Genomic DNA, 20095 nt, shown 5'->3' on the forward strand with positions numbered 1-20095 from the left:
GAACAGAACTTTCATGGGAAAAGCGCTTGTCTGAATACACCCTGAGGCAGTTTGCACACGGGCGATAAGATCGCACGATTCAAGAGCGAGTGAAAACACAGAATAATGAAACCAATGCTTTTTCAATGGCTTCCTTCACATTTGCAATGTTTTCACTCAAGCAATGTTGCATGAAAAAGAAAAATTGTGGCATGCCCTATCTTTCAGCGTTTTGCGCTTTTTCTTTTTTTTTTTCATCACCCATATTTTCCTATGGAGCCTTTGTTTTATCGCAACGCACGAACTTGCGACTTTTGTGCGATGTGTTCTTAGCATTAGAAAGTACTAATTTTCTTTTGCGCAAGAAAATCACAAGGTAGTGATGTTTTTGTGAGTTAAGCAGTGCAAACGCTCAGACCTCATGAACAAAATTGTGATGTTGCTGCAATTTTCTCGCCTTAGGTCACTCTCACACATGCGTTCAGAAAACGCCGTTCAATCCCGGAATTTTACAGCGACTTCGCTTTTGATCATATTGTACAGCATTTTGATAGGGCTTCTTAATGCGCCCCGTCACTGTAATGGGATACGTTAAAACAAAAATGCTGAAAAATAGAACAGCATTCAAAAATCACGACATTACAAATGCCGCGTTCGAGCACAGATCTGAGGAGCCCCGTTAAAATTAATTAGCGCGGTGTTTGGGATGTCATAGTAAAAAGCGGCGTGTGTGAGAGCGGCCTTAGGCACTCGGTATGGATTAAATATTACCTGAACTATTTGTTCTTTTCTGCTTCCATTAGATTCTTTGATCCTTCACAGTACAACATGATTACTGCCGTGTCAGTAGGAGTACAATACTCCCATTTACTGTTGTAAAATACTGTTCTATGATCATTTTTCTTAAAAGGGTATTTTGGGACATTTCTCACTTTTTCTGTCAATGACAGACAGGTCATCAATAGATGATCAGCGGCTTCCCTGGGCTGCTGTCACTGTGACCAGCATAGGTATTAAAGGGCGCAGCTACTGCCAAACTCAATAAGAGCTGTGCCCGCAGTAATAACCTGGACTGCACCGCTATGGTCAGTGCTTACCGCGGGCCTGGGCATCAGTTGATTGGAGGTGAGTGATAGATCCCTGACGATCCTCTATTGATAACCTGTTGGTCATCAATAGAAAAAGTTAAAAATGTCCTGCAATACCCCTTTAATTTACAGTACAACTAAAAAAAAAATCTTATCTGATGAAGTAGCCCCTGCAATAATCTGCAGTATTTCCTAACCCATTTGTTGAGGGTTGATCTGATTCTCTACCACCACCTTGTGGCTCATACCTGGCACTACAGGATTATACACCCAGCACGGGAACAGATCTAATGAATGCTGGTGTCTGAGCACAGATAAACCTTTTCACAATGCAATGGCACTTCTGGCACCTCAGAAAACGGCTGACTTTGCTGTTGAAAGCTATGAGCAGCTAGACATTTACATGGCAGATTACAGACTGCCCATGTAATACCACTAGACTAGGAGACTCTCATAGCTGCTCTCCGTTCTGGCTCATACAGGGGGGCTTGAGTGTGGCCCCCTGTATCACTTACATATTCTCTAACAGGGATAGTGGATGCCTTTGTGAGACAAACCTTCAAAGGGGGACCTGGGAAGTAACACTTACTGGTATAGGTTCCAATTTAGCAGGAATTGATTCTATAGATGTAATAAATGTTGAAATTCACCTCAATGTTATGTAATGCGTTAAATGTCAAGTTAACTTTTGCTAGATCTGTACATTTGATTAAATACTGCTACTACTAGATGATGGTTCACCTTAAAGGGGTTGTCCCGCCATAGCAAGTGGGGTTAAGCACTTCTGTATGGCCATATTAATGCACTTTGTAATATACATCATGCATTAAATATTGGCCATACAGAAGTTATACACTTACCCTTCCGGTGCTGGCGTCCCCATCTCCATGGCGCCGACTAAAGCTGCCTTCTCCCTGGATTAGACGCGCTTGCGCTGTCTGCCTCCTTCTGTCCGGCTCCGGCATGCTCGCGCTGCAGAGGTCTTCTGCGCATGCGCAGAAGACCTCTGCAGCGCGAGCACGCCGGAGCCGGACAGAAGGAGGCAGACAGCGCATGCGCAGAAGACCTCTGCAGCGTGAGCACTCTGGAGCCGGACAGAAGGAGGCAGACAGCGCAAGCGCGTCTAATCCAGGGAGAAGGCAGCTTTAGTCTGCGCCATGGAGACGGGGACGCCAGCAAAGGAGCAGGTAAGTGAATAACTTCTGTATGGCTCATATTTAATGCACGATGTACATTACAAAGTGCATTAATATGGCCATACAGAAGTGTATACCCCACTTGCTATGGCGGGACAACCCCTTTAAGGCTGCATTCCCACGAACGTATGTCGGCTTGGTTTTCACGCCGAGCCGATATACGTCCTCCTCATTTGAAAAAAAAAAAAAACCTGTTTCGGCGCGGGACAACCCCTTTAAGGCCCGATCATTGTGAACAAGTGTTCGTCCCATCAGTGCCCATTTAAACAGAGCAGCAATCGGCCAACAAACGTGCAAACACATGTACATTGAGGATAATAATAAGCTTTACATAGCGCCAACATATTCCGCAGCACTTACAATACAGGGGAAATGAAACAAGACCACAGTTAGATGAAGTAATCAATTGGTGCAAACAGTAGGGGTGAGGGTCCTGCTCCAACGAGCTTACATACTACAGATAATAGGGTGATACAAGAGGTAAAGGGGCTGGAGATGTGCCCGGATATTTTTTGGTAGCGCGTTCCAGAGGACAGGTGCTGCTCTTGAAAAGTCTTGGAGGCAGGAATGAGAGGTTCGAATTAAAGGGGCACTCAGTCTGATTTCATTAGCAGAGCAGAGGGTGCGGGCTGGGTGGTGAATTGAGATGAGGGAAGCAAAGTAGGGTGGTGCTGCGCTGTGGAGGGCTTTATGGATGAAGGTAGTGAGTTTAAATTGTATTCTGTATTTAACAGGCAGCCAGTGCAGTGACTGGCACAGGGCAGAGGCATCCGAGTAGCGGCCGGACAGGAAGACAAGCCTGGCTGCTGCGTTCAGGATGGATTGGAGACGGTAGAGTCTGGTGCAGGGGAGGCCGATCAGCAAGGAGTTGCAATAATCGAGCCGAGAGTGGATGAGGGCAACAGTGAGCATTTTTAGCGTGTCCACAGTGAGAAAAGGGCGTATTCGAACGATGTCGAATATGACCCCAAGGCAGTGGGTGTGCTGTCTGGAAGTTATGGTGGTGCCACATACTGAGTTGGAGATGTCAGGATGAGGTCGGTTAGTAGAGGGCGGAAACAAGAGGTCAATTTTTGAGAGGTTCAGTTTTAGGTAGAGAGAGGACATAGTGTTAGAGACAGCAGACAAACAGTCGGTGGTGTTCTGGAGGAATGTTGCTGTGATGCCCTTGGAGGAGGTGTATAGCTGGGTATCATCAGCATAGAGATGGTACTGGAAACCAAATCTCCTGATGGTCTGTCCGATGGGGGCTGTATAGATGGAGAAGAGGAGGGAGCGGAGGACCGAGCCCTGGGGGAATCCAATAGCAAGGGGAAGAGGAGAGTAGGTAGAGCTAGCAAAGCAGACACTGAAAGAGCGGTTGGATAGGTAGGAGGAGAACCAGGAGAGGGCTGTGTCCTTTAGTCCAATGGAGCGAAGCATACTGAGGAGAAGTTTGTGGTCGACAGGGTCAAATGCTGCTGAGAGGTCAAAGAGAATTAATAGGGAGTAGTCGCCCCTCAATTTGGCTGTCAGGAGGTCGTTTAATACTTTAGTCAGGGTGGTTTCTGTCAAGTGTTGGGGACAGAAGCCGGACTGTAGAGGGTCAAGAAGAGAGTTATCTGAGAGATAACTTATAAGGCGAGAGTAAACCAGGCGTTCTAGTAGTTTGGAGATGAAGGGCAGGTTTGAGATAGATCGATAGTTGGCAGCATCGGTCGAGGCAAGAGTCGGTTTCTTTAGCAGTGGTGATATGATAGCGTGTTTGAATGAGGATGGGAAAATGACAGAGGTCAGAGAAGGATTGAATATAGTGGTGAGGTGGGAGATGACCACCGGGGAGAGGGACCGCAAGAGGTGTGAGGGAAGAGGGTCGCTAGCGCAGGTGGTGGGGCGAGTGGAGGAGAGCAGTCTGGAGACTTCTTCCTCTGTCGTTGGACTAAGTACAGAGAGTGAACAGGAGCTAGATGCAGTACTGATGAGACTAGGGTGGGGCTAGTTTGGGATAGGGAGGTTATTTCCTGCCGGATGTCATCAATTTTCTTTTTGAAGTAAGCAGCCAGCTCTTCAGCACTGACATCTGTCATGGCGGTCTGCAGTTTTGGGCTGAGAAGAGAGTGGAGAGTGTCAAAGAGTCTTTTAGGGTTATGGGTTAGTGAGGAGACGAGCGAGGTGAATGTGTTGAAGAGAACGATGAAGGATATGGGGGCGAAATATAGCATTAACAATCATTTGCCCCCACCAGTAGAGTCTGAGTTATGTCCCATCTAGACGGGAAGACCGACGCCTAAACGACTTCACATGTGCTGACGTCACCGCTAAGGTTGTTGGCGCTCGTGCAGAGCGTTTAGACAGGCAGATCACCGCTGGATCGTAGGCTTCTTACTCAGCGCTTCACCTTCTCTGTGAAGCGGGAACATTTACACGGAATGAGAAGCCAGTAATGTTTTTTATTCTGACTGAAAGTCAGTAAAAATGAAAAGTGAATGAATAGTAGACTATTTTTTTGCATTGAATGAATTGTGAGCGATAATCGCCCTGTGTAATAAGCCTTTAAGTCTGTGTGAAGGGTTAGAAAAACAAGTGCTGATCTCGATGATTGGACTTCCTCAGAGATCAATCTCAGCTGGTGTTAAACGGCACTTACAGACAACGCTTTGTCGTAGAAATCATCGCTAAGTCAAGATGCTGAGCACACTATACTGTGTTACACTTTTTGGGCAGGCATGGGAAAAAGCCTGCAAATTGGGAATTTTTTTCCAAAAGCAGAAGGTGTCTGATTGGCTCCGAATTTATTCTATAACAGTTCAATAGCTCCAAACCTACAGCCGATGTCAATAAGAACTATCTTCAGTGTAAAGAAGAACAAGGAGGGAACAAGGGTAAAGAAATAAGAAAAGTATAATTGTTTTGGGGTACTATCCTGAGAAGAAGTCAGTCATTAAAAAAAAAAAAACTTTTATGGCTAAAAAAAAAGGTGCCGTCGGGGTCCCCACCGCTGCTTTTGGAGATTCTGGCCAGTGGCCAGGTGCTTGTCAAGCCGGCAAAGCATCTAATGCTAGTGACAGGGATTGAATTTTCCGCCTCCTTTCTGCAAGAGATTACTCTGATTGGCTGAGTGACAGCCTGCTCAGCCAATCACAGCCAGTGCTGTGAATGGCTGTGATTGGACAGCAAGGTCACATGGGCCAGCGGCCAAACTAGAAGCAGGCAACATAAGTAGAGGCGCAATTCTGCGTTGAAGAATCAGCGAAACTGGAAACCGGTGAAAAAAGAAGGCGATGAAAGTAGAGGTATGACTGTATTCTACATTGGCCAGTGAGCATGTATTACCAATAATTCTTCATCATTGATTACTTGCACAAAAGTAGTTCAAAGGCTATAAATTGCCTTTTATGTACCAAGTCTTTGACCGCTTTAGGCTGCCTGTCCACGGGTGTATTGTCATTGAGCTCTCCGCGGCAATAATCCGGCCGTGGAAAACACAATGAACACTCTCCATAGTGTTGCTATGGAAAGCGCTTCCCCCATGTCCACGAGTGGAGAACTATAGCGATTCTCTGCTCGCGGCCAGCAATTCGCAGCATGCTGCGAATTGACTCAACTCTCAGCTGTGAGCCCATCTGTCAGATAGCTCACAGCAGAGATCCGTCTGCCGGCCCCTGCTCCCGGGCGGCGGAGATACAGCACGGGATACCACAATGCCTGTGGACAGGGGGCCTTAGGTGGGTCCACTCAGGGGCTGATTTGCAGCTGAAAAGCCGCAGCGGGCATTCTGCAGCAGAAAGTGTGCCTCCAAACCCGCAGATTTTGAAGCCGGTTTCATCACGTTTCTGTGCGGATTTTACATCCTCATTGAGTATCGGAAACTGCGGTAAAATCAACATGCTACGGAATTAAATTCCGCACCGCATGTCAATTTCCGCATGGGTTTTCTACAGGTTTTTTTGCAGCTTGTTGATGAGATTTTCAAAATCTCATCCGCTTGTCTTCTACTGTAAATTCTGTGACACATTCGCCCCATCCGCACCATCCCTTGCGGTGAGTTCCCATGGTTCAGATCTGCAGTGATAAAACTACACACAGAGGACGGATATTTTCACACGGTGGAATTCACAGCAGACTTTTCCACGTGAATTCCGCCTATACAATCCGCGTCTTCCTGCTGCGTTGTTTATCATGGATCCATGCCCATCTCGACACTATTTGCAATAGGAGGGGGCGAGATGGGGCGGAGCTAAGTACCAGCGCTTAGCTCTGCCCCCACCCCTCCCATTGCAAATAGTGGCAAGGGGCAGGAGCTCAGCTCCTGCTCCTGGCTCTTTCATCCTCTCCCCCCCCCCCCCCCCCCCCCCCCCCGCAGACAAGGACACCAATATACGATCGTCTAAATATGCCCTAAGCCCGCCTGTAGACGGCCGGGTCGGATCCGACAGCGAGAATTCTCGCCGCGGGACCTGACCAGAGCGCCTGCAGGGACCAGCGCATACTCACCTTCGCCCCGCAGCTCCGGATCTTTCATGTGCATGCGCAGACCGGAGCCGGGTGAGTGACGTTTCTGTGCGGGGCTCTGTGAGCCCCGCACAGAAATAGGACATGCCGCAGTTTGCTTGCCGAGCGAGATTTCGCGCGGCCAAACCGCGGCCATCTGCATAGGATTGCGTTTGTTAACGCAATCCTATGCAGGCTTCCAGCGGCAGGAATTCCGCGGGAAGTTCCGCTGCTGGAAGCCTGCATAGGATTGCATTAACAAACGCAATCCTATGCAAACGGCCGCGCGAAATCTCGCACGGCAAACAAACTGCGGCATGTTCTATTTCTGTGCGGGTCTCGCAGAGCCCCGCACAGAAACATCACTCACCCGCCACCGGCTCCGGTCTGCGCGGAACATGAAAGATCTGGGGCTGTGGGGCACAGGTGAGTACACGTTGTTCTCTGCAGGCGCTCGGGTCGGGTCCCGCGGCGAGAATTCTCGCTGCCGGATCCGACCTGGCTGTCTGCAGGCGGCCTAAAGGTACTTTTACACGCAGCGATAATCATTCGTCCGAGTGATGTCACAGTTTGCTTGACGGTCACCTTAAACACAAGGATAAATGGTTCTTTTCCAGAGTCATTCAGTTTGCTGCATAAGCGAATGAGAACGGCTGAACGATCAATATTAACCCTAACAATTAGCGGACCAACCAAGGAGGATGTTTATGCTTGCATAAAATGAATGATAAGTGAATTATCAGTGAATTACACACTTAACGATTAGCTTTCAAATTCGAACCATAATCGTTCCGTGTAAAAACACGTGTGTGCACACAGCCATAAGCTGACGGATCATTATCTGACAGCCGAATGTTTGAGCAGACCACGCCCAGTGGTGAGCAGACCACGCCCCTTCGGCTATGGAATCCTTTCTTCAGTCACTTCCTGTATTCTACAGATAAGCACGTTGTCCCGCCTCCCCACAGAACCGCCTGCTGACGTCACGCAGGAACCGACAAACTACATCTCCCAGAAACGCTTGCGAGCTGGTCTCTGATTGGCTGCTGCAGAGGACGTGGCAGCCGGTTTGATGCTACCTCAGCTTCCGGTGAGCCTCTGCTTGTACAGGAAGATGGCCGCTGCCCGGCTTCTGCTGCTGCTCTCCGCCTGTTTGGGCCCGGCAGCCTCCCTCTACTTCCATATAGGCGAGACCGAGAAGAAATGCTTTATTGAGGAGATCCCGGACGAAACCATGGTGATAGGTGAGGAGGGGCGACGAGTAACGTCGTGCTCTTTCTTCCCGTCCAATAAACGCAGCGCTTCCCCCGCGTACATGGGCTGTGCTGTGCAGGACGTGTCTGCAGGACAGCTCTGTGTACACTGGTGCCGGGGACGGCGGGGCTCACCTTACATGTACACCTGTGCTCACTCCATCGGGGGGCGCTATACCTAGAGGGGTAGTGAGTGTCCTGGCATGAGTGCAGCGCCCCTTCATTTATCTCTATGGGACTGCGGGAGACTGCAGAGTTCCGTCGCTCCGCTGAAATGAATGGAGTGTGAGCCACATGTGACTGCTGTTCATGCAAGTATCCTCGCTACTCCCATGTGATCAGTAAGGATCGGCCGGGCCCCCTGACTGGTGACACCAGCGGCCGGGCCCCCTGACTGGTGACCCCTCCATACTTTGGATAGGGGAGGCATTTCAATCTTGGCAACAAGCCCTTTAAATGTCCAGATCACATGGGATAACCTGTTGTACAGCCATAAGGGTCACCTACCGGTGGTTATATGGAGTCCCTCGGGGCGTCCCCCCTCCCGCAGTTGTGTGGCCGTAGGGGCTGACCAGAGACTGAAGCATTAATGGTCCTGGACCCAGCGGTACTAGCCTCGGTGCTTCCTCTGAGCCCCGACACGTCCACTTAGCAGTCTAGCGGGGAGGGAGACTCTTGTCATTAGGTCTGTTATACAATTAACCCCTTGAACAGTCGTCCCAGCGGTAATCATTCCCACGCACTCGCACAGTAGCGGTCATCACCCTGTAAGCAGACGCGGAGCGCGCCGGAGATCTCTTCTATCACAACAGGCGCCATTCATAGCTGGACAGCCGCTTGTTGGCGCAGGCCGGCCACTGTCTGACTTTTATGCCTATAGACTGAACTGTGAACAGATTCTGGTTGTCACTTCCAGCGTTTACACGGAACCATTATGGGTCAGATTCCTGCAACCCAGTGAGAATGTGAAGGATCATTCCGTGTAAAAGCCAGTGGGCCCCCCGATATACTGAGCCAATGTGGCTGCTACACTAGCCACCACAGCATGGCCTCTCTAATGTGCCCACCCAAGCAGATGGGTGAGCACGCCATGCTTCCTTGTAAAATAGCGCCAACCAGCACTTGTCATGTGCCACGTTAGCCACGCCAGTGCCCATGCTCACAAAAGGGCCCACACATCTTTACTGGTCGTGCAGCAGCACCCTCTAGTGGCTAGTGCAGGTTGCAGCGCTGTTGCTTAACAATACATAGTGCAGCCTTCCACAGAAGCTGTACGGTGCCATCAATATCCGCAGGCGGGTCATGGTGCCGGAGCAGGAGCACCACTCTTACCTTCTCAAGAGGGTGCTCTACCACTCCTTCACCGGCTCGCCGATCTGTTTTGCTTCAGCTTTGTGCTTTTAAAGGGGTTTTGTGAGGTTTTTTATATAGCTTTTGGCCCTCTTACCCCAAACTATTTGAAAGTAAGGTACTCTTGGTGGTGTTAGCCCACCGCTCTGGCACGATAGGATCTGACAGGTGATGCCACCCAAAGGTCTGGTGACATCACATAAAAGGGTCTCTAAGCCCTGAGGCAGGTTTATGGGATGTCGCTGATGACTTCTCTGTCCAGCCTCCCTTTTGGCTGCAACGGTCACATGATGGCTGCAGCCAAAGTAAATAGAACAGCTTGAATATGTGTTCCCTCTTTGCTACCAATATTAGGGGTCCTCAGATTCTTAAGCTGTGTTATACGGATGGTGGTTGGCCTGTACATTGCAGTAAAGTTGGGGAACGGGTGGCAGAAGTTGGCACTAATGCTGCCGTCTTGTTGGCTTATTATAGGAGTATCAAGACTGGAGATACTTTATACATGCATCACAGCTCCTAAAAAAGTCTCATATTAATGCAGTATGCACAACTGCAAGGTACAATTGTACTTTGTCTCCAACGCAAGTGCGGGTGGAGATCTAGTGTTGGGCTGTATTCGCCCACTGTACGCCCACAAGCTCCTGATTGGCTGCCTGGAGCAAGGTCCTAGCAGCGTGGGTACTGAGTTTTGTCTTGAATGGAGGGTTAGTTTCAGTGTTAGGCTTACATTATTAGCTGTAAATGGTCTCACATGGAAGCATTTACAGCTAATGATGTAACCGTTACCCTCCATCCAAAGCAAACCTCAGTCGCCTTGCTCCTGTGACATTGCTGCAGGCAGGCGAGTGGGGTTGGTGTTCACCAGGCACGAAAAAAAAAAAATGCCCCTCTGCGCCTGGCTTTCGCTGCAAGCTTCGCCGCTGTGACTGCGGGTGTGCTATGGATCCCTGCGACCACAGTCACTGGCGGTCTTAGTGCGCTCCCCTCAGCGCTGGGCTTGCGGCAAGGTCCACTGGTGTCACTGCTGCCGTGCTGTGGAGCCCTACAGGCACTGTCACCGCCGGTCGCCATGCGCTTCCCTCCACGCTGGCCAGCCACATTGAAGACAGTAGCAGCGGAGTTGGGAGACTGCTGCCAGGGAGAGTGACAGCAGGGACGTCCGCTAAGAAACGTCCGGGGTCGCGACACTGTAAGCCCTCCTCCCAGGGACTGTCACAACAGGGACTCCAGGTATGATAGCTCCGGGGTCGGCAGGCGATATCGAAACCCAGAGAAAGGGAGAGGCAAGCACAGGGAAGGGGGTTGCCGTCAGGGGTACTGCACACACTTACATCTTCGGCGTCTGCTACACGCTACGAAGGCTGCATGGAAACTCGTCGGCTACAGGGAGAAGTTCCTGCAGCCAATCAGAAACTTGGGGTGTGATCTGGCTGTCAAGCAGCCTAACACTTATCTCCACCCATCACTCCCGGTGGCGACAAGATACAATAGTACCCAACTGCAAGACCTTCAGATTTGACAATTTGAAGGGTTTGTCTGATTCCTTTCACATTGCAGCCTCATGGGTGATCACCTAATTGTCAGAGGTGCATGATCCCAGGTGATCAGGTGCTGTTGCTGCAGGAAACTGCGATTGGCCAGCAGTACTATGGGCTTGCCATTTCCCTGTACAGAGTCAACCGGGATCCTCTATGATGGCCATATGCCCTACTAGTGTTTATGCACAGGGGTGGCTGTGATGGGAGGTCCCCTTTAAGAGATGCACCTATATCATCTGTAAAGTAGACTGTATGAAATTCCTTCCGTTTCCCTACTGCCCCCTGCTGGGGTTAACTGTGTAGTCTGAAAGCTCAACATATATTAGGAACTTTTAGTCCTGTCTTTATATAAAGACAAAGGGCCCCACATTGCAATGCCTTATCTTCTTGTATGGTAATCTCTGACCTTTCAACAAACTTTGTTGAATCAATAGTGCAGCCAAATACAAGATGCTTTGTAATCAGCCTTCACTTATCAGCCACTTCTTTTCTTCCCTCCTCTTAAACTTTTGAATCCCTCTAAAAAACTGTAAGGCCGCTCTCACACGGGTGATCGAGTCCACGTTTGGGAGCCCGCAGCAGAATACGTCTGTGACGTCACGTACCTTCTTTTCCTGTACAGCGGGTGCTTGTCGTTGGTCATGAGCAGTACAGATTTTTTTCTAAAAAAATCTTTATATTTCCTGTACCATCGCTAGGCAATGACGCGGGTACCCACGGCCTAATGACAATGTTAATTGTGGAGGAGCTGCTTGTCGGATGGCCTCCATTGACTTGAATGGAGGCTGTCCAAGCGGAGTCTACAGCAAAATAGAGCTGCGATATATTTTTTTTTTCTCCTCGCAGAAATTGCAATTTGTTTCTGTGAGTGAATGCATGTCATTTGCTGCGGTTCCTCTGTGCAGCCACAGATTTCGCAATGGAAATCCGGTCATGTGAGACTGGCCTAAAGGCCCAGTTAGACACAACGGTTAGCACTCAAAATTCACTCCAAAGCCATCTTTGAGCAATAATCGCTTTGTCTAAACGCGCAGCCATCGTGCACTATTCGTTCTTGCTGACTTTAGGCGAACCTAAAGTCAGCAACGAATCTTATCAGTGCCGCACATTTAGTTCTCAGCGGGATAGAGCTGATGGTATTCTCTCAGCTGGTATCCCGCTCAGAGTTCTCAGTGGGATACCACTGACTGCTCCGAGAACAAAGCAGCTGTTTGCAGATAACGGCGCTCCTGCTGTCATCTGCATACAGTGGTCACTTTAATTTATGCGCTAATAAACTATTAAGTAGCTAATTAACTAATTATGCAAAGTGATAGCTCAAAACTGTCACTCAAACTTCAGTTTGAGCAAATTTTGAGTAACTATTGCTCCGTGTAAACGGCCTTAAGACCGTTAACATCCGTGTTAAAATCCCAGATGAAATAGTGCAGCATATTGTGCTATGCCAAGCAGCATGCCAGAAACCAGGGAGACCCCATTATAGACACCGGGGTCTGTTTTGGAGCGGTTTATTTCAGTGATAAGAGGGATCTGTTAACCAGGAGAATTAGGTTTTTCTTCTCCCATAATGAAGCAGAAAACCAGAAAGCCCAACGCTGATATGAACATCCGTCTTGGTTTATAAGACGAACCATAGGTGGCCATACACATTAGATAGAAGCAGGTAGATAGTTTTGCTGATGCAGCCATACACAGTGTAGTCCATATTCCCTGAGAGTCATATATTCCCTAAGTTATGTATTTTGCCAGAAATGCTGCTGCTCCTCATACATGCACAACTATTTAGAAAAGTTGCCTTAAATGTTCAGTATCCTTTAAGAGCCTTTTACACAGGGCAATGATCACCTGGACGTTGTTCGTATGAATGTTTGTTCGCGATCATTGCCGAGTGTAGACATGCCAGGCATCAACCGACAAACGATTTGTCAGCAGTGCCCCCCTTTGCTCAAACAGGCGATGTGCTGCGGACCACCTTCAATGGCTCGTGGTCATTACTACATAACCTTAAAAGTAAATCAGCAGTTTAAGTCACGGGCCTCAGCAGTGTACGGGTAGTAGTAGTCTGAAAGAATACCTGTGTAGTGCAGCTTTCTACAAGGTAGAGTCAAAAATAGTGATATAATTACTGATGTCCTGGACTGAAATAAAAAGTAGTGTACTTCAATAGGAAGGTATGTCTGTGTTACACAATGGTATGGTGCACGGGGCCCTGGAACATGGATTTCAATTTTGTGGTGTTGACCCTGTAAGGGTGGACACCCACTAGCGTTTAATTCTCTCTTGCGCTGCGAGAGCAAGTGTAAACGCTCACCTCGCAGTGCAAGAAAAATGCTGGAATATCTCCAGTGCTTTCAATGGGGTCAGTGACAGCAGCGCTAGCCCCATTGAAAACATAGGGAGAATACCATGGACTTTTGCCACAGCTGTGGCAGGAGTTTCCTTCATCCCCACAGGGATGAAGGAATCCTCTGCCACAGCTGTGGCAGAAGTGCAGCATGCTATCCCATTGCTTTTTAATGGGGTCAGCACTGCTGCCAGCCCCATTGAAAGCAGTGGTTTGTGGCTACCCCCGCAGTATGATTTTCGGGGAAGGGCTTGAAATATAAGCCCTTGCCTGAAAATCATCATTAGCTGTAAAAAAAAAAAAAAAAATTCGCTCACCTCTGCTGCTCAGACGCGTCCTCCGGCTGGCTCTCCTGCACTGCTGTCCAGCACTTTCAGCAGGCGGGGATTTAAAAATTCATGATTGAATAGCTAATTGCTGGCTGTAATTGGCTGAGCGCTCAGCCGATCAGCACAGCCTTTTCAGGAGGCAGGGATTTCAAAAGGAGGCAGGAGAGCCAGCCTGAGGACGCAGCGGAGGTGAGTACATTTTTTTTTTCTTCCAGCTAATGATGATTTTCAGGGAAGGGCTTATATTTCAAGCCCTTCCCCGAAAATCATACTGCAGGGGTTGCTACAAACCACTGCTTTCAATGGGGCCGGCAGCAGTGCCGATCCCATTGAAAGCAATGGGATATCATTCTGCACTTCTGTCACAGCTGTGGCAGAGGATTCCCTCATCCCCGCAGGGATGAAGGAAACTCCTGTGGCAGAAGTCCGTGATATTCTCCTTATGTTTTCAATGGGGCTAACGCTGCCGCTGGCCCCATTGAAAACACTGGCGATATTCCAGCATTTTTCTTGCGCTGCGAGGCGAGTGTTTTCACTTGCTCTCGCAGCGCAAGAGAGCATTAAACGCCAGTGGGTGTCCACCCTAAGGGTGCATTCAGACGACCGTATATCGGCTGGGTTTTCATGCCCAGCCAATATACGGCGTCTCTCTCTGCAGGGGGAGGAGGCTGGAAGAGCCGAGAGCAGTGCTCTGAGCTTCCGCCCCTCTCTGCCTCCTCTCCACCCCCCTGCAGTATTTGCAATGAGAGGAGGTGGGGCAGGGCTAAATTCTGAGAGTTAGCCCCGCCCCGTCCCACCTCTCCTCATAGAAAATAGTGCAGGGGGGGTGGAGAGGAGGCAGAGAGGGGTGGGAGCTCAGAGCTGCTCCCGGCTCTTCCAGCCTCCTCCCCCTGCAGAGAGAGATGCCATATATCGACTGGGCGTGAAAACCCGGCCGATATACGGTCGTCTGAATGCGCCCTAAGAGAGAGAGTAAAATTCAATTGCAAAGTTGAAGAGTAGCATGGGAGAAACAGAAATCCACTTTCCACATTTCTCCAAATCCAATGGGACCACTGCTATGACTGAAGGAAAGTGGCCTCCTTCTGCTACAATAGGGGCAGATTATCCAGTTAGTCATCTACCGGCATCTGCAGGAGATTCAAGTACCGATCCACGTTGAAAAGTCCCTGGAATGAACACTTCTCGTTCATTGACTTCTGAGTGGGTCGTGCTCTTGCTAGTAATTGGCATTGCTTCTGCACTGCATCAGCGGTCACCGTGCACTAAAGGCCCATTTAGACCCAATGATTCTTGCTCAAAATTCGCTCAAAGCTGTGTTGTAAGCGAGAATCGTTGTCTAAACGCGCGGCCATCCTGCAGTTCTCGTTAACTATTTGCTCATCGTTGTCTCATTATTTCAGCTGGTATCCTGCTCAGAGCACAAAGCAGAAGACAGTGCTCCAGCTGTCTTCTGCATACCCCGCTCGGAGCACTCAGCTGTATAACAGCTGAACACTCTGAGAAGACAATAGCTGTATGCAGAAGATGGCGATCCCGCTTGTCTTCTGCATACAGCATGAGCCTTCATTTACACACTTATGCAAAGTGATCGCTCAGAACTGTCACTCAAACTGTTTTTTGACCTATCATCTTGCAGTGTAATGCGCACAACGATAATCGCTTAAATTATATCTTTTGAGTGAATTTTGAGCAATAATCATTGTCTAAATGGGCCTTTATACAGTCCTGCAATGATGGCGTCAGCACTGGACTGTCGAACGGCTCCATGCATGTATCGTAGCAGAAGGAGGCCACTTCGAATACACTTTCTTTACTTCAGTCATAGCGGTGATCTCACGGGACTTAGAAATCCGCTTTCTGCATCTCTTTGCCTCACAATCTACTCTTCAACTTTGCATTTGGTGTTGCACCTTCTCGCACACGCTTCGGTGGGCTATACCCTCATGTAGCGCATCCATAACTTCCTATTCAAGGACACTATTGTTTCTGTATACAACACCCTTATTGATATATAGCGCTGGATACGTCTGACTACACCTGGTATGCAGCAAATACATGCAGCGTTATTTACTTTGCAGGTAATTACATGTGTAAGTGAGGATTTTAATTTTCCTGCTCCTACAGGTAATTATCGCACCCAGCTTTATGACAAACAGCGGGAGGAGTATTTACCTGCTACACCTGGCCTTGGCATGCTTGTTGAAGTGAAGGACCCGGATGATAAAGTAAGTGCCTCATTCATATCATGCCGGTGGACCTCTTCTACTTGATGGTACTAAATTGTAAATGTCCTTCTGTTTTAGATTATCCTTTCTCGGCAGTACGGATCAGAAGGACGCTTCACCTTCACTTCCCACACCCCTGGAGAGCACCAAATATGTCTTCATTCAAACTCCACTAAGTTTTCTCTCTTCGCCGGTGGGATGTTGGTGAGTAATAGTAGTTTGTCAGCCTGGGGATCATCTGAACCCAGGCTGTACCCCCTCCAGCGGCTGTGGGGGTCAGTGGTCATTTGCCTGTAACTAAGCACTGCTCTAGCTGAAGAGACGTCTTTACAAAAGTGTTGGTGAACTGGCCAAGAAGTTGGTATATTGGACAGGGGGTTCCCGATGGAGATATATGTAATATGTTTTAACACACGTATGCCGCATTATGGGAACAACGAAGGCCTTGGGCATTGGCAGGTTTCATGTGATGAAACTTGTTTGGCTACTACCCATCATTTGGCAAAGACTGATATCCTCGTATGTTTCTTGTTGTCTTAGTTCTTAAGCTCCAGCGATCTTATATGCCATAGCTGCATGAAACTTCTTGGCTTTGCCCCAGACCTTTTTATTCCTTATATCAAATAATTCACCATTCCCATTACTATGTGTTTGCTCAACAGAGGGTTCACCTTGATATCCAAGTTGGTGAGCATGCCAATGATTATGCCCAGATCGCTGCCAAGGACAAACTAAGCGAGCTACAGTTGCGCGTACGACAGTTGATCGAGCAAGTGGAACAGATTCAAAAGGAACAAAATTACCAAAGGGTAAGAATAGCAATATTCTGTTATTGCATTACAGATGGCATTCTAAAAGTGATGGAATGGGCTACGAGTTCCGTGATACGGTTCCATGGCCTCTGGTGCCAAAAGAGAAAGCTGATGTCTAACCTGAGCAGGCACTTATGTCATAGATGTTGCCTGTTATGACCGTTCATTTCTGGGACAGCAAGGGGCAATTATGTGTGCATTTATTTAATTCTAAAAGCTTTTTTGTAAGTATTTTTTTTTCATTTGGTGCATTGCTGAAAGGCATGCATCTTTAAAGAGAAACACATTTGCTTTATTTATAGAAATGAAGTGTGTTCTAGCGGGACACAAGAATGAGTCCTAAAGTTTTAACTTTATCACCTTCTGACCCATGACACGCATGTAAGTAATGGGAGGGAAGCAGTTGGCACAAAATGCCATACATGTACAGAATATAGATAGTGCATGGTCAGAAGACAACAGACAGGGTCCTACCACTACAGCAGAAAAACCCTAATCCTGTCGCTAACCCCTTACACACCATTGTCAGTGATTGCATCATGTAAGTAATTAACAGAGGGTGTGAGCCCCTTCTGTGATGTCATCGGCCTTCCGTCATCCAATCGTGGAGGGCTGAAGGTTTGCCATGGCTGGTATTGTAATAAACAATGCACTGCAGTGTATTATCTGAGTATTAAAAGGATCGTTGGCCTAAGCCCCCTAGGGGGACATAAAAGAGTAATACAAAAATATACAAGAGAAAATATTGTTTTTTGTTTTTTTTTGTTTGTTTGTTTTTTCCTTTTAAAGGAAGAAAGTGTGCTTGGTGTCACTCTAATGACCTTTATAATAAATTATATACTCTTTATCTCACATGACAAACTCCGTTTAAAGAAAAAAAAAAGCTAAAATGCTGCCTTTGTTCATTTCACTTTCCAAAAAAAAACTACTCATCACACAGAAAATGAGCTGTCACAGATGAATAAATAAAAAGGTGTGGGTCCTTGAATGCAGCAGATACCAAAAATAATTTTTTTAAAAAGGGGGGGGCGGGGGGGGGGGGGGAGAGATACTGTTTAAAAGTGGAAAAAAAACCTGAGTTGTCATGTAGTTGGTATCACTTATAATAAATACATAGTGAATCACATTTTAAGAGACAAAAACACATGAAGAAAGGCAAAATTTGATATTTACTTTTACTCTCATCTTCCCCAAAAATTAAAGGGGTTGTCCCGCACCGAAACTGCTTTTTTTTTTTTTTTTTTTTTTTTTTCAATAGGCCCCCCGTTCGGCGCGAGACAAACACAAGGGATGGGTTAAAAAAAAAAAAAGTTTAGTACTTACCCGAATCCCCGCTCTGCGGCAACTTCTTACTTACCTTACCAAGATGGCCGCCGGGATCTTCACCCACGATGCACCGCGGGTCTTCTCCCATGGTGCACCGTGGGCTCTGTGTGGTCCATTGCCGATTCCAGCCTCCTGATTGGCTGGAATCGGCACACGTGACGGGGCGGAGCTACACGATGACGCGTAGAAGGGGGCGGAGTCAGAACGCCGCTCGTGCCGAGACCCAAGTGAAGGGAGAAGACCCTTCTGCGCAAGCGCGTCTAATCGGGAGATTAGACGCTGACATTAGACGGCACCATGGAGACGGGGACGCCAGCAACGGAGCAGGTAAGTGAATAACTTCTCTATGGCTCATAATTAATGCATGATGTATATTACAAAGTGCATTAATATGGCCATACAGAAGTGTATAACCCCACTTGCTTTCGCGAGACAACCCCTTTAATGTTATACAATATTGTATGTACCCCAAAATCTTACCAATTAAAAACTACAGGTCACTACACAACGGATAAATCCTCATGCAGCCATGTCAACGGAAAAATTTTAAAAATGGCTTTTGGAAAACTGAGATGAAAGTCTCCAAAAACTCATCCCTTAAGGCCTCATGTCCACGGGCTTAAAATCCGCAGCGTTTCTCCCGCACGTGGATCTGCGCCCCCATAGGGATGCATTGGACACCCGCAGGTAGTTAAATACCTGCGGATGTTATTTTTTCCCGTCGGGTGCGGATCCGCGGGCAGGAAAAAAAATGGACATGCTCCATTTAGGTGCGGGGCTCCTGCAGGCTTCTATTGAAGGTTATGGAAGCCGTCCGGATCAGCGGGAGACCCGTACCAGAATTAAACTTGCCTGCTCCGGACAATGCGGATCTTCCCTTCTTCGCGGCTGTATCTTCTTTCTTCGGCTCGGCGAATCTGCCCAGCACATCCGCCGGGCCGAAGAAAGAAGATCCGTCCGCGAAGGAAGGAAGATCCGCATCGTCCAGAGCAGGTGAGTTTATTCTTATTTTTAGGCCTCATGTCTGCAGGGCAGGAGGGACCCGCTACGGATTCTACATGAAGAATCCGCGGCGGGCCTGATTTTTCCCCGTGGACATAAGGCCTAAGTACCAAACTAGGCCCTGTCCTTGGAGGTTAACGTCCTGCTGACCTTTTAGTCTTGAACATGTTATACCACTGCCTTTATTGACGGCCCTTCTCCTGATTCCTGCAGTGGCGGGAGGAGCGATTCCGGCAGACCAGTGAAAGTACCAACCAGCGTGTCCTGTGGTGGTCCATTGCTCAGACATTGATACTTGTGGCCATCGGAGTCTGGCAGATGAGGCATCTGAAGAGCTTCTTTGAAGCGAAGAAACTGGTGTAAACCTTAAAGAGGAGCCGTGTCTGCTTTACCAGAAGTGTTAGACCCATCTCCAGCCAGGCGTCTTCCACCAATAAGAAGGAACTGTGTTACACGGTGACTCCAGGATGTGGGACCCAAACACTCTGGCTCACCAATGTCACATCTTTGTCCCTGTCAATGCTGGAGGGACCTTTCTTAAAATATTGAATGAGATTGTTGCAGTTCACCATTCATTGTTAGTAATTACTGTATTTTTAACTTTTATTTTTCTATCATACCAAAAGTCATCAAAATGAGCTTTTTTTTTCTTCTCCTTTTCCCTTTTGGCAGAAATCAGGGAAATTATACTTGCAGTAAAAATTCATGTTTTTTTTTCTGTTTGCATAATTTTTGTGGTGACGCGGTCTTTGGGTTAATTTTATGTGCTTTTATCAGGACTCATGGTTACAGATTTCTTTCTATACAGTTAGATACAGAATAATTTTGGATGTTGCTACCTGCTCTAGGTTTGCACCGCACTGGAGGAACTACCACAGCAGCTTACAGATTTTTGTTCTGTGACTGACCGATGTTTAGGTTGTGGAACGGAATTCGTCTGGGCTGCTGTTATACTGGCAAAATGAGATTTTATAATACCACATTTTGAGATTGAATTGCACTTGCCAAACACTTGTGCCGTCTGCAGCGATGATCTCAGAAACTGTCGTTCAGTTGGCTCCCCGTTGTGTTCAGGGAGTGAAGCCACTAGGGTCCCAGGTTATACGGATCCTCTAGTTACTGATTTTGAATGTCTGGGTTTTTTCATGTTTTGCTTTAAATAAAACAAAATTTCCCTCCA

General features: G+C 47.8%; 1 protein-coding gene across 1 annotated transcript; it reads left to right on the top strand.

The window, feature by feature from the left end:
• The first annotated feature begins 7810 nt into the window (after positions 1 to 7810).
• TMED9 (transmembrane p24 trafficking protein 9) lies at positions 7811 to 20095 on the top strand. The gene is made up of 5 exons (XM_066591354.1): positions 7811 to 7977; positions 15675 to 15775; positions 15854 to 15979; positions 16438 to 16584; positions 19129 to 20095. The coding sequence occupies exons 1-5, from the start codon at positions 7848 to 7850 to the stop codon at positions 19276 to 19278; spliced, it is 654 nt and encodes a 217-aa protein (XP_066447451.1). The 5' UTR covers positions 7811 to 7847; the 3' UTR covers positions 19279 to 20095.

This window comes from Eleutherodactylus coqui, chromosome 2, assembly GCF_035609145.1.
Source record: "Eleutherodactylus coqui strain aEleCoq1 chromosome 2, aEleCoq1.hap1, whole genome shotgun sequence".
In the NCBI taxonomy this organism is placed as follows: domain Eukaryota; kingdom Metazoa; phylum Chordata; class Amphibia; order Anura; family Eleutherodactylidae; genus Eleutherodactylus; species Eleutherodactylus coqui.

Excerpts from the sequence above, each read along its gene's own strand:
- TMED9 (XM_066591354.1), top strand. The coding sequence starts at position 7,848 with ATGGCCGCTGCCCGGCTTCTGCTGCTGCTCTCCGCCTGTTTGGGCCCG. Across the intron at positions 7,978-15,674 it reads GGACGAAACCATGGTGATAG|GTAATTATCGCACCCAGCTT; the intron begins GTGAGGAGGGGC and ends CTGCTCCTACAG. Across the intron at positions 15,980-16,437 it reads TCTTCGCCGGTGGGATGTTG|AGGGTTCACCTTGATATCCA; the intron begins GTGAGTAATAGT and ends TTTGCTCAACAG.